General features: G+C 51.2%; 5 protein-coding genes and 1 long non-coding RNA gene across 7 annotated transcripts in view; 1 reads left to right on the top strand and 5 right to left on the bottom strand.

Moving 5' to 3' along the window:
• Positions 1–6: 6 nt before the first annotated feature.
• On the bottom strand, positions 7–2,826 carry LOC107263017. The gene is made up of 3 exons (XM_015729799.2): positions 1,209–2,826; positions 1,032–1,115; positions 7–901 (listed from the first exon to the last, which is right to left on the bottom strand). The coding sequence occupies exons 1-3, from the start codon at positions 1,720–1,722 to the stop codon at positions 621–623; spliced, it is 879 nt and encodes a 292-aa protein (XP_015585285.1). The 5' UTR covers positions 1,723–2,826; the 3' UTR covers positions 7–620.
• Positions 2,827–3,408: 582 nt separating this feature from the next.
• On the bottom strand, positions 3,409–4,403 carry LOC112493730. Its single transcript, XM_025080574.1, has 2 exons — positions 4,039–4,403; positions 3,409–3,939 (listed from the first exon to the last, which is right to left on the bottom strand). Exons 1-2 carry the CDS (start codon positions 4,190–4,192, stop codon positions 3,431–3,433), a joined length of 663 nt encoding a protein of 220 aa, XP_024936342.1. The 5' UTR covers positions 4,193–4,403; the 3' UTR covers positions 3,409–3,430.
• Positions 3,812–4,892, top strand: LOC112493731. The gene is made up of 2 exons (XR_003058406.1): positions 3,812–3,946; positions 4,410–4,892. It is a non-coding gene; the product is annotated as an uncharacterized LOC112493731 (long non-coding RNA).
• On the bottom strand, positions 4,867–7,190 carry LOC107263198. The gene is made up of 2 exons (XM_015730130.2): positions 6,302–7,190; positions 4,867–6,175 (listed from the first exon to the last, which is right to left on the bottom strand). The coding sequence occupies exons 1-2, from the start codon at positions 6,933–6,935 to the stop codon at positions 5,778–5,780; spliced, it is 1,032 nt and encodes a 343-aa protein (XP_015585616.1). The 5' UTR covers positions 6,936–7,190; the 3' UTR covers positions 4,867–5,777.
• Positions 7,191–8,615: 1,425 nt separating this feature from the next.
• Positions 8,616–11,911, bottom strand: LOC107263192. Its single transcript, XM_015730124.2, has 5 exons — positions 10,476–11,911; positions 10,184–10,416; positions 9,651–9,978; positions 9,350–9,543; positions 8,616–9,243 (listed from the first exon to the last, which is right to left on the bottom strand). Exons 2-5 carry the CDS (start codon positions 10,338–10,340, stop codon positions 8,870–8,872), a joined length of 1,053 nt encoding a protein of 350 aa, XP_015585610.1. The 5' UTR covers positions 10,341–10,416; positions 10,476–11,911; the 3' UTR covers positions 8,616–8,869.
• Positions 11,912–12,050: 139 nt separating this feature from the next.
• Positions 12,051–12,943, bottom strand: part of LOC112493729 — a 3,205-nt gene continuing 2,312 nt past the window's right edge. For both annotated transcript variants that reach the window (XM_025080569.1, XM_025080570.1), the window contains exon 5: positions 12,051–12,853. In XM_025080569.1, the coding sequence (XP_024936337.1) occupies positions 12,431–12,853 (423 nt within the window). In that variant the 3' untranslated portion in view covers positions 12,051–12,430. The remainder of the gene's footprint in view (positions 12,854–12,943) is intronic.

The following is a 12,943-nucleotide window of genomic DNA, read 5'->3' as shown; positions in this document are numbered from 1 at the left end:
GAGAAGAAGAGGTAGCTGTCAGATTGTAAAAGCAAGGTGGAAGTTTCCCAGAGGGCGGATCGTATCCTCGTTGGATGGATGAGATAGATTGGTGCGCGTTAATATCGAAGAGGACGCGCCTCGAGATTCACAAGCAATTCACAACGAGCGAACGTTTATTCATTCATGCATTATCGCGGTCACGGTCGTGTTCATGGTCGTCCTCGCTGACATTCCGCGTCGCACCGTGCCCAATCCCATATTGCACTCCCGTCGCAGTCATAATCACTCTTCGAGTCACGGTCACTGTCACTCCTAAAGTCATCATCACAGTCACAAACATAATTGTAGTTGCGACGCCTCTACCGAAGTCGTTGTCGTTGCGCTATCGTCACTGTCACTGTCGCTGTTGGCATCACTGTCAGGGTCACTGTCACTGTCACTGTCACTGTCACCACCACTATCACGGTCATCGTCATCATACCGCCTCAAGGCATTATCACACGGCCCTCGTCACAATGTCACTCTGCCAGGCGTTTCTCGTTGCTCGTAGCTTACGGCCCGTTGCGCGTTGCGCGTTGCGCGTTGCACGTGTCACGTAAGCTCGTCGTGACTGGTGAAGGTGCGGGGTCGTCGCGCAATCACAAGCTCCTTGTTGCATAGAGTTCCGCATATCCCCGGTAGGGCAAGTTAAGGTTAAGGTAATCCGCGGAAAAGTTCTCCGACGAGACGCTTCTCTTACGGTGATGATGCCCAACTTCTTGAGCGTACACGACGTGGTGTCCGCCTCCGTCGTCGTGCCCGCCCGCAAGTTTCTTTGCTGCCACGATGAGAGATAGCATGAGGGCCAGAGCGGAAACCATCAGGGCCTTCATGGCCAGCAGACCAAGGGCGCCGAATCCGAGGGCCGACATCATCTTACCTATAGTAGAGGGTTGGGATAAATGTTAAATGAAAAATAGTTTCTCGATTTCTTAATGACGTTCACGTGACTCGTGTTTCCGCATCGTATCAATGCACGCGTACGCGGATTTCATTGGACTCTCGCTTACCCATCATCAGAGCCATCAGCAGCATGCCGCCGTCGCCTTTTTTACCGCCGCCTAGGCCGCCGCCGCCGCCGCCGCCCTTGCGCCCTGAAACAATGAAACGCGCGACGTGCGCGCCGGGACAATGAAATAACGAGCTCGCAGTGAAGGCTAACTGTTGCATCTTTCGAATTGACCAACCTTGCCCAGCGGACGGTAAGCTCTCCTTAAGGGCTAATTCGAGATTATCCGGCAGGAGACTTGGAAGCTTGACTCGCAGCTCCCGATCCTCGAGGAACTCGAAGAGCTGACCCATCGGCCCATCCTGGCCGGTCTTCATCCGCCTGGCCGATCGAGCGCTCCCGCCGTTCACGGAACGTTCGGCGGCTCCCGGCGTCTCGACCAGAGTCACTCCGTCCGACAGCTCGAGACTTGGCAAGCTCCCAGACTTATCGAGCAACTGCTGAACGACTCTCCGAACGATCCTGACGCCGTGGCACGAGACTGAAGAATTTCGCGGGTCCTCGGCGGAACAGGAACCTCCTAGTCCAGCCCAGAGGGTAGCACTGCTTTGCTCGCTCGACGAAGAGCTCGCCGAAACAGACAAGGAGAGCAGCGTCAAGGCGATCGCGATTAAACTTCCCGGCCCTCCCGGCCCTATCAAAGTCAGACGCCGACGCGGCATCTTGGTCCGACGCGATACTCCCAATCTCATTTCTTTTGCTGCGTGCCAATTTCTCTCTGTTGTCCACGTGCCTCACGAATCAACCAGACGCCGATCCGAGCGAGAGTCAATCGAAGCTGGCGAACTTACGTTACGGATGCGATTCGAAGGAAAATGGCTCCGCGACAGAAAGGTAGGACCGATCGAAGGACCGTACTTGCGAGACCTACGGCGGAAGTCTGAATGTTGAGCGAACTGCCAGCAGATTCCATTTATATACGTAATCCTTGGAGATTGTACCACGAAAAAAGCAACGCCCGAGTCTACGTACTCTCTAGAGTCCTAGTGCTGCGGAGTAAGCAAGCCGAATGTTTTTCGTTCGATCGGACTTTATTCGTTCAATTCTTATTTTGAAGGTTTTAGAGCGTTACGGACCTCAATTATAATAGGAGGCCAGTGTCATGCTAGACTCTTTCGGACGGTCAGTCTATTGTCATCTCGTCCTTTCCCTTTGGCGTTATATTTTTCACGGCCAACGGACTCTAGTCCAATCGGCTATGCCGTACTAGAAACTACGTTCTTCTGCGTTCGTTTTACTGGAGCGCAGCCACGGTGAACGTCTCTTCACTCTGCCGATTCGGATTAATCGTTCCGCCTCGAGAGTTGATCCTCTCGCCATCCCCCCACCCGCTCCCATATACTTCTCCGCACTCCACTTATCCATTTCTCGAATCCCAGTCATTCACTCTCTGCCGACATCACTCTCACCGCCCACCCACCTCTGAGATGCGCTCTCGAATCTCTTAACCCGCAGGAGTCTATTATTCATCCTTTCGGTACGTGCGACAATGTATGTACAATGGTACGCAAATTGCCCGACGTGGCGCGTTGACGTCGCCCGATGCGTGCGCGACGTGTCGCTGATTGTAGCGCATCAGGGAGCATCGTAGCTCCTGAAATCGAATTAACTGATTGGATTAGTTCTGGCATGTAGTTTCGAGATCGGAGGCCCTTCCTGCCAATCGCGCCGATCGTGCCGATCGTGCCGATCGCTCCTACCCAACTTCAAGTAAGTATCTCGACGTGAGAGAATTGTGATGGGGCACGAGGCTCCGGAAGAGACAGAAGTGCCTTAACAGAATCTAGTTCATCTCCGCATGCCTTTCTCTTCTGTTCTACTTGGCTCGGCATATCGAAGGTATGCTCCGCACTCTCTCACTCTCTCTCTCTCTCTCTCTCTCTCTCTCTCTCTCTCTCTCTCTTCCTTCAATACAAACTTCCCGGAGAACTCTCGGAGCCGACAATCGCACTCATCCCACTCCAGCGAACAGGCCAGCGTACCAGCTCTCGCAAGATATCGAACGATATAGGAGTAGAACGGGAGGATAGGAATGGATACTGGACGAATTAACGACAATAAGAGAGCATGTTTGCAACGGGAAATCGAAAGTTCTTTTTCTTGGAAGCTGACCACGGGAATGAGCTCACAAAATGAACGATGCCCTCCCAGCAGTCGCTTATGGCAATCGAAATGAAACGGAAGCGGATTTTATTGCAAGTACATATAGTTGATCGGCCGTGCAGAGAAAGCGCAAGAAACGATGGAGTCACGGAAGAATCTTCGCAGACGAGAAACCTTCGGAACTCGTCTGAATCCGGAAGTAGGGCTGCATCATGAATTCGCAGTATCTCCCTGGTGGCCATTGCCGAAGAACACTGCTTACACATAAGAGCCAAGCTGACACCCTAACAGTACATTTTAGAGAAAGGAAGCGTGCCAGCGATTGGGATAACGGAGCTCAGTTTTGCGCCTACCGGTCAAAGGATCGCGCTGACTCGGTCCTGGAGTAGGAAGCCCCTTGCCGGTCAGCAGGAGCTTCTTCTTAGCGTCGATCGCACGCCGAAGGTATCGCCTTCGCCACTCTGCGTACTTGGGACCCACCGGCCAGCGATCCAAGCGGCTGGACGGCAAATTGACGGGCTGTTCCTTCTTCCCGGGGTCCTCTTGCGCCTCGTGTTTCACAGCGGCGTGATCATGATGATGCAGATACTCGTCATCGTGTCCGTGGAGGTTGGCTTTCTGTTCCAGGAGCCAAAAGTTCCGTACGCCCACGAAAACCGATATCAGGAGACTGAGGTTTGACGAAAGGAAGCTCAGCGTAGTCAGCAGCAGGAGTTTCGTTAGGACAATCGGTAGAAAGGCCAGGAGTTTCATGCCCAGGCTGGCAAGAATGGGCACTAGAAGAAGGTTCCCGAGCATTAAGCTTCCTAAAAGGTGCGTTTCCAATGTATTATAGTAGATATAATAATATTAACGAGCACAGATCGCGTCACATGGACTATTGCCATAGAACGTGAAAAACTTACGTTGGTTATCTGTATCCGACGCAGCTGTTATTTTCCTCTGAGAATTCGATTTGCGTGCCGACGAGCTCGGCACGATGCCCGTTAGGAGCATCGTTATCAACAGACAGACTTTCATCAGCGAGATCCGCGACTTTAGTTCCAGTTCCGCTCTCATGTTGTCGTAGTATTGCCCTAGCCAATAACTACGACTGCTCTGATTGCGTCTATCTTGATATCCGATATCTTGCTATATCGATCTTCGACATTCGACATTCCCGGCAAGGCAGTCGCACGATCAGACCGCCAGAGTAGACTTGTCTCTTTGTAACGACGAGAGCTCTACTTTTTATAGTTTTGTCCTCGAATAGACTAATTGGTTTTTCGTATTCTAGCGTAACAAGTTGGGATAAATGCGGGTTATCCCAGACCGGCGGAATTCTCTGGCATCCTTCCACCGTTTCTGATAGAACCAGCTAGAATCTTTATTCCTGAGGGATAGTCGAGCCGCTGCTGGTGCGACAAACCCGTCGCCGACAATCACCGTTAACGAGATACCCTCGACCGTGACGGGTCGAGCATCACGCGCCACGTTCATCAAATAACATTAACGGAGTCACCGTGGAATTCCATTGATAGTTCCCATTCGAGGAATGGCATTCAGCGTATTTGTTCTTTGGTGGAACAGCCCAGAATCTCGTTACTCGATAGCCGAAAGTGATTCAACACGTAATATCAGGAGGTCGAACATATTCCGAGTGACGTAACGGTATTAGATACATAAAACCCTTTTACCCTTTTATCTTGGGTATCGCTCATAGGTTCAAGCAAAATTGTAAAAAAAAAAAATAATGAAATAAATGATTCTTTTCAATGTACACCTTCCAAGTGCATCACTATAAGTTTCACTAGTCATAGAGAATTGTCAAATTTCGATTTAGTAAATTTTTCTTTCTTATTTGCATATCATCCCTATCTTTGTGAATATCTTGACATATAGGCTAACGAACGTGTACACCCTGTGTACGTGCTTTTGGTTGGCAAATAAATATTTATTTTTGTAAAAATATAGCATGTACATTTCGCCATGATTAGCAATGAAATAAAATAAATTATCGATAACGATGACGAAAAGAAAAGTAATAATTAAGGCTTCGATGAGGTGATGGTGGTGGTGATAGTCGTGAGATTCGTAAGCTCGTTCCTGAAGGGAAATTCCGATGCTCTGATTTCTTTGTAAGAAGAAGAGGTGACTAGCACGTTCTTCGATTCCTCTCAGTCTCTGTCCTCTTCTGTCGCGTCATGTCTAGTCGCACTCGCACTTACCCTTGTGCTCCTCGTGCGCTAACGTTCATTCATAGTCGCAGGTTCGTTGCCAAGAGAAACGAGTCTAGGAATTTGAGGAACAAGTGAGCGTCTCGTCTGTCTCGTACGTTTCGTCAATCTCGTGACAATCACTCCGCTCACGTGCACATATCGGGCATGAGGGACGAACGTGTCGAGGGAATCGTGTGTCGCTGGCATATACAGCAATCAATATAGTACCTTAAATCTAATGGCAAGAAAGAAAATTCAGTGTTTCCTAATTTTCCAATTTGAGAATTCAAGTCAGCTGATCAATTGGATCGTCACTGCTAAGAGGAAGATCGAGATCGGCATGGGGTTACGATTAGAGGCATCTGGAATGCGTGCCGATGGCGAAGAAGCAAAGATTATGAGGACGATGAGAGGATGGAGGAAGAGAGGTTATCGCAAGATCCCGTTTAGTTGGCAGGCAGGTGTGCGGAGTAGGCGAGATTGTGAGCGAGGTCATGCTGATCGGCCGACGGCTCGACCTGCAACTTTGCAGGCACCGATGACGAAGAGTGGAAGCTTCTGGCCCATCCGCTGGAGTAGCTATCCCCATGGCCGCCGTGGTCCGCGCTGTACGCGTGACTCGAGGTGTGATGAGGGTGACTCACGACCTCGTACGTCACGTGCTTCTGCTGGGAGAAGAGCTTCTTCAGGCCGATTATTCCGGCAAGGAGGAGAGCAATCTTCGACAGTAGTAGAGCCTTGCCGACTAGCAGTGCAAGTCCCTTGAAGGCCAGACCACCGATCAGCCCGATCTTGAGAACTGCGGCGGCGATTAGCGGTCCCATGCTGTTCTTCTTTCCGCGACCTGAATGGATAATTCAATTTGAATAGGAGCAAAAGTCCATCGGGCGGTAGAGTTCCGACGGGCGCAAGATCAAGATGAACCAGAGGGTAAGTCAGCAGCCCTATTTAGGATCTCTTGTGAACTTACCGTCTTGCGCTGCGCCGTCGGCTGTCGCTGCTCTCGCACCGCCATTCTTTGTTTTCTCAATGGAGACCCCGAGATTCAAGGCACCACTCTCATCCTCGGAAGCTGAGACGACGACGTCGTCCTCCGGGAAGACCCTCCACTTGATGTTCCTGGACTTGACGAAGGCATAGAGCTTACTCGCCACTAGGTCAAAGGCCTCGGTGTCGTCGTCCTGGCTGCGACCGGCGCCGAATCCACCGGACGCCGCCTTCGGTCCACTGACACCCGCAGCGGCATTCTCGTTAATTGACTGCTCAGTCTTCTGGCTGATCTCGATGTCGTCCGTCAGCTCGATGGAGGCCTTCTTCAAGAGCTTGTTCATGTAGGTCACGAGTTTGAGCATGACGCAGCTGCTGACGTCGTTCTGCGAGCACTTGGTATTTAGCTTGCGCAGGAGCTCCTCTTCGTACTTGGCACGATCGCTCAAGGTCACTGACTGTAGCTGCTGCAGTGGATGCTGAAGATTGGAAGGAGTCTTTTCCAGCGTCTCGTGTTTCTCGTGTTTCTCATGTTTCTCAAGGGGACTGGCTTCAGCGACGGAGAAGAGAAGCGTCGCCGCAAGGCCAATGCCAATTAACGTGAGAAACCTACTCATTTTTCGATTGGTCTTCTGGAAGAGATCAAGAGAATACGAGGAAGCCGCGCTGATGTAGCCAGAGACGTTGGATGACCGTTTGCGCGTCGCGACGCCAAGACCGGAGTAACGTGCCCTTCGCGAACCTAAACGAGCGGAGCGAAGCTTCTGAGCGAAGCGTCTCGCCCTGGCCAGTTTATATACGTACGTAGATCTCGTTTGCTAGATACGAGAGTCCAGCGAGGCATCCGCCACGAGCAGGACGGGGCCGACGGGGCCGACGGGGCCGACGATGGTGGGATATGCCAGCAAGATCTCGTGAGATCCCACGAAGAAGAGAGAACCATCCCGACTCCAACCTCTGCGACACGACAGCTCTACATCGCGCGCTCAAACTGGTTCTCGGCTTGAATCGAGTTAGACGCCGAGCCGTGTGCGCGATACACGCTCTCTGCCTTACCTATTTTTCCACATCGACGCCCACACACATTCAACGACTCCCAATCGATTTGCCTGCTTACCGGCTACAGCCAACAGACATGTGTGCATCCTTCCACGCTGGGAAAAGTTTCCACTTGACACGCACACGCACACGCACACGCACACGCACACGCACACGCACACGCACACGCACACACGTCACGGGCAGAGCCAGCCAGAGCCGTACTCGATATCACGCGCCCCCTCTGTCGTCGCCGACGTTACTGCATTCAGCCTCCGGCAGCTTAATCCTAAAGCCCCGTCCTCGGTGGAATCATGCCACAAATGTGGAGCAGTCGCGCGTCGCCATTAAAAGTGGCTTCGTCAACATCATCGTCGCAGCCATCCGAATCTCGTCCGGTCCTGGTGCGCTCATCGCACTCCATATATTGGACATGACTATGAATGCGTAGGACTGTTGCCCGATGGATTACGAAGGACGCGTACAATTAATTCACGAGAATTGCGAGAGACGAAATTGCCCTGCCTAACGGTGAATTTCGATCGCGACTAAACGTGTCAGTGTATCGCGCGTAGGCGTCGACAATCGCGTCCTCAACCAGTCCCAGATCTCGCGAAATAGTGTCTAATGTCAAATGTCGAATTCCTTCCGGGATAGCAGACTCTCCTCGTCCGCGCTGTCACAGGGCAGGGAAACTTATCTCTATACATTCACGATGGCTAATCGCTTCCGGTCTTCGCGCGGGTGAACGAGGTCACTTGGTCAACGAGCTCATTCCCTCCGGTTCTCAGGATCGCGAGCAAGAACGCGCTGGCCTGCGTACGTCCGCGTTACCATTCGTGCGTACCGGCCAACATGCACGACGCACACCTTCTTCTCTGTTCATTCTCGTTCCACCGTCCTTCGTCCTTGCACCGCGCGGCTACCCTCGACCACAAGGCGGTGCCGAATTCCTAAGAATACGACGCAACGATGATAGTCAAACGAGGCGTGTAAAGAACGTACGTTTCAAGAGTTGTTATTATTATTCGCATTATGTGCGAGTCGTGACCCCGATTTTCAAAGGATTCCCGTGAAACGAGAGGAAGCGAGATGTTCGATATGATTCGATCGAAGAGTGGGGTATACGAGTGGAGGAGAGGAAGAGGCGGAGGGGAGGGGAGAGGAGAGAGAGAGAGAGAGAGAGAGAGAGAGAGAGAGAGAGAGAGAGAGAGATAGCGGGGGAGAGGAGAATTTGAAAAATGCGGACGGTCCTCGTCTCTATGCTAATGTAGAGAAGAGTTTATTGGTGCGCGAATGCGTATGTCAAAGCTATGTACAGTTTCCGGATAACGGACCGAGCTGGATCCTCTGTAGCAGTCCGACTCTCTGAGAATATATAATAATTGACCGTTTACGAGTGACGAGATGTGAGTCCGGTGTCGGCAGAATCCCATTTTTCCATTCTCCGGCATCCGACGTGATCGGTCAAATCGCTTAAGAAATGAGTCGTACGGATCGATTGGATCCTTCCTTAGGAACCGTACTCTCTGTATCCGCTGTATGCAAGGTCCTGCCCGAAGGACACTCTGTCTCCTTGAGTGTAGCCTTGATGATAGTCCTCTTCTCGATATCCGCCATGATCTCCCACGAAAGTGTTTCCGTTTTCCTTGTAATGCGGAAAACCAAGTCCGCTTTGCGAGTAGATCGGCGGCTGATAGTTTTGTATTTGTGGTTTGCACAACTTGAAGAATCCGATCAGACCCGGTATCACGATCGCGAGAAAAGCCAAGAACTTCTTGAACGATGCCAGGCCCAGAATCAAGGGCAAAAATAGCAAAAGCTTAAGCTTAAATAGCTTAAGGACCACGAGCATCGGAATGAGGAGCTTCTTCAATCGATTGCGAGCTAAAAAAGAAAATTCGTATGAAGAAACGGGAACGTCCCTGACAGTCGGCCGGGACAGAGGAGTATCTTAGCACCGGGATCAAGTAATTTAGCTGTCCATACTTACAGAAGAGCGTGTCTTTCTTATTTTCGATGGTATCGATCTCATCAACGATTTCGTCTAGGAATCGCGGCGCATAAATCTCGTTCTCGCCAGCCACCCACTTGGGCACCGAGACTTCGAAAGCCACCGTCTTCACGAACCTTTCGGCCTTCCTTGCGGCAAATTTAACGAGCTGTTCCCATTCCGTCTCCTCGGCCCTATAAAATTTCACAATCAGATGCCGAACATCCCAGCGGGAGTTTCGTCACGATAACGGCATAACGATCGACCGATCCGCTGATCCAGCCAACGGAAAGATATTCACCTTGGGGCCCCGGAATACTCGTAAGGACTTTGAATTACGTTCTGTACGATGTCGCTGGACATGCGTATCACTCGCACGTTCTCGTTTAAACTGTAGGTTGGTCGATCAAAGAACTCGGAGAAGGATTGCAGTGCGCGGGACTTGAAGCATTCGGCCAAGTCACCCTCGAGACAGGCGCGGTTCGTCTTTGACAAGTACGGATCGACATTCTGACCCGTGCCGAGGCCAATCCAGTCGAAGAGGTCTTTGCCTTGACGGGTTCCATTTGCAAGACCGGCGCGAGCTGCGTCGGGCCTCCTTCCTTCCGGTCCAGGAGGCGCTGCTTCCTCTGTGTGTTCAAGTATAAGTATAGTATAGAGCAAGACCAATGAGCAAGACCAATGTACGCTACGAGGAGCACTCGATCGATAATCAAGAGAGGATTCAAGTTTGCAGAGATTGTCGCGCTATCTACGTCTCCTTCCTTTCTCTCATCCCTGCTGTGGATGCTGCTGGCAAAGAAGATCCCGCACTATCGGTGCGATCACACTTACCTTGCCGATTGGAGCGCTCCTCGGAACTCGATTCGACGAACGTCACTCTGCCGCCATTCGATCTAGATTGCCCGCTGGCCAACCTACCAACTGACATCAGCATTATCAGTGCTAGTGCGCGGCTCATCTTGATTCGCCGCTCGATCGCTCCGTGCATCTTGCCGACTCCCGAACTTTTGGTCCTCGCGTTATTCACTCTTCCTCGGAACACTGGTATCTATCACCCTGTCGCACTAAACAATAGATACAAGCAGATCAGTTGAGTTCGATGCAGCTGCAGTCGTGGCCTTACCTTGCGATCAACGGATTCCTCGTTGCGTCCTCGCGGCGAGCACCAGTTCTGAGCAGTTCTGAGCCGTTCTGAGCCGTTCTGAACAGCGTTCTGAGCGATGCACCGATTCGAGGTATGGCTGTCCCGAGCGTAAACGTGTTCGGGTCGGACTGTCGAGTCAAGGCGTTTGTTTCGTATAAAACGTGTGGCGGGCTCTGAGACTCTGAGACTCCGAGACTCCGAGGCTCTGAGGCTCCGAGCGGCGGTGTTGAGTGCCGTTAGGTCGAGCGGCGGAGTCAATGAGCCCGGGGAGTTCAGGAAAGACAAACGACCCGCGCGATATGAAATAACAGCCGTTGGGTCGCGCAGGACGTCTTCGCGCTCTACGTTAACCTTGGCCAGGCACAAGTTTACGCAAATAGCGAGAGTGACGGTAGGAGTGCTATGAAGCTGAGAGAGGCCGTAATTTAAAGACGTATGGACGGAATATAGTCGAGGCTTCACTAAGAGACTCTACCGTGCACGTTGGAAGCGTCGAAATAAGCGCGCGGGAGCTTATATGCGCGGTTTTACTTAGATCGTAGGAGGAGGAGGAGGGTGAGGGAGGTACGGCACAGCACTCCGGATGAACAGCGAAGGTGAAAATTGAAAGTGAAAGTAATCCCAGGATGCAGGACCGGAACTACCACCCAAGTGGGACGAGAGCGCGAGTTCTGAAGTCATCAAACTTTCTTCGAGCGCAGAAGAGTCTGTTGCAGCGAGCATGCGTCATCGTGACGCAACGCAAAAAGGCTCTACCAGAACTTTGAAATATCCTGCGTTTCAGAAGGTCCGTGACAGGGCGTTGGGCAATTGCAAATTCCCAGAATGGAAATTGTCTTTCCAGTTAATATTAGGTCAAATGTAGAATAAAAACCTGTACTCTGGGGTGCGATCATGCATCTCAGACGGAGCGAATATCTTAAAAGCGAATTGTTATCAATGAATCGCATGATTGAGTGCAAAGAAGGGAAGCAGTAGGACTGGCGAAAAGAATGTGCTCTTTGGATTTTGCACACTTACCTCGGATACACGAGTTCACCCTGAGTACGAGTACGTGATAGTACCAAGTATATTGTGAATGTATTTTTTTTTCTTTTTAATAATACACACATGCCAGAACAATGCCGCGAAGGAGGATCTTCCAAGGTGTCGGGGACGGACCGCTGCGAAGATGCATTTGCAATATCTGCATGCGAATATATCGGGTTGTAGAGAAGCGCGCTATCATCTGTTTCATCGACTCGTCTATCCGCGCAACGGACCAGAGAAGGATCATGACTGAATGACTGAATGACTGAACGAGTAAAATAATTAAATTTGCTTTAAAGAGAGAAAGAGATTCATTAGTCCCAAGATTTGGCATGAGGACGTCTTTCATTTTCTTAATATTACTCTTTTTCTCTACTCAAATGATTTGCTCTAAACTGCCGGATGATTGTATCACTGAGCTGTGATACGAACGTGACTCGAATCACGCAATAAACACGAACGAAAACTATGTAGATCACGCATTGTATAATATTTTGCGATGTACATCAGACAATCGTATTTCTCTTCGTCTTTCGACTCGCCAAACAATCGAATTTATTTAACCGTCATACAAGGGTTTGCGAATTGACGTAACTTCTGCCTCTCGTTGCAGGACGTCATAACGTCCATCCGATTGGCCCAGACTCACGTTCTGCCAGTCTCCGAAATAAATTACTGGTGGAAACGCGACAGAAGGTAATCTGTGCCAAGAGGAAGGAAACGATGGATAGGAGGAGGCGAAGCTGAAGACGTTCACTAGGAACGAAAGAGAGAAAAGGCCGGAGCCAAAGAAAATAACGGCCGACCCGTTGCATCGGTCAACGCGTTATCATATTCTCCGATTGCTCCCTGTCTTTTTCCTTTCCTCGACTTTTCCCTCGAAGCGACCGACGCACAACCTGGCACTAGAGCTTCCTAGCTCGCACCAGCTTATCGATGTCTTGGTAAGTCGCGAGCATTGCCTGATTCTGGCCGAGCGCAGGATCCTCGGTTGCCCTCGCACAATCCCGATACGTCTCCTCGCACTGCAGGCCATCTTGGCCGTCCTTGGCCGCCTTCATGTATCTGAAGAACCGGAGGACGTCCGGATTATCGGAGGCGGGCTTCCGCAGCTCGTTCAGTTCGCGCGACAGCTGCGCCGAGACCAGATTGGAATAGGGCGCAAAGCGGCCCGGGTTCCGGTACATTGCGCAGACTGCGTACTCGCGGCATCCCTCGCTGGTGTGTCCCAGTCGCGAGAAGACAGCGTCCAGTCGCGAGAGCAGCGGCGAGTAGAATGGATCGTAGTTCGTCAGAAGAAGGGAACTCGATGGGATTTCGTGGAAGACCTGAAAATTCAAAAATGCCTATCTTTGCCTGATTTGCGCGAGCGATTGACGGGAGGGGGGCAAGGGGAAGGGGTGGGGAGCGGGTGGGGA

The sequence above is a fragment of the Cephus cinctus genome, unplaced genomic scaffold (genome assembly GCF_000341935.2).
Source record: "Cephus cinctus unplaced genomic scaffold, Ccin1 Ccin1_scaffold0132, whole genome shotgun sequence".
In the NCBI taxonomy this organism is placed as follows: domain Eukaryota; kingdom Metazoa; phylum Arthropoda; class Insecta; order Hymenoptera; family Cephidae; genus Cephus; species Cephus cinctus.
Note: the sequence above shows the minus strand (reverse complement) of the source record. Positions and strands in the feature narration are given on the sequence as shown.

Coding starts and splice junctions, on each gene's coding strand:
- LOC107263017 (XM_015729799.2), bottom strand. CDS start 1,722: ATGAGATTGGGAGTATCGCGTCGGACCAAGATGCCGCGTCGGCGTCTG. Junction 1,116..1,208: donor CTTACCGTCCGCTGGGCAAG/GTTGGTCAATTC, acceptor TCATTGTTTCAG/GGCGCAAGGGCGGCGGCGGC. Junction 902..1,031: donor GCTGATGGCTCTGATGATGG/GTAAGCGAGAGT, acceptor CCTCTACTATAG/GTAAGATGATGTCGGCCCTC.
- LOC112493730 (XM_025080574.1), bottom strand. CDS start 4,192: ATGAGAGCGGAACTGGAACTAAAGTCGCGGATCTCGCTGATGAAAGTC. Junction 3,940..4,038: donor GTCGGATACAGATAACCAAC/GTAAGTTTTTCA, acceptor CGCACCTTTTAG/GAAGCTTAATGCTCGGGAAC.
- LOC107263192 (XM_015730124.2), bottom strand. CDS start 10,340: ATGCACGGAGCGATCGAGCGGCGAATCAAGATGAGCCGCGCACTAGCA. Junction 9,979..10,183: donor GGAGCGCTCCAATCGGCAAG/GTAAGTGTGATC, acceptor TTGAACACACAG/AGGAAGCAGCGCCTCCTGGA. Junction 9,544..9,650: donor GAGTATTCCGGGGCCCCAAG/GTGAATATCTTT, acceptor GAAATTTTATAG/GGCCGAGGAGACGGAATGGG.
- LOC107263198 (XM_015730130.2), bottom strand. CDS start 6,935: ATGAGTAGGTTTCTCACGTTAATTGGCATTGGCCTTGCGGCGACGCTT. Junction 6,176..6,301: donor CGACGGCGCAGCGCAAGACG/GTAAGTTCACAA, acceptor TTATCCATTCAG/GTCGCGGAAAGAAGAACAGC.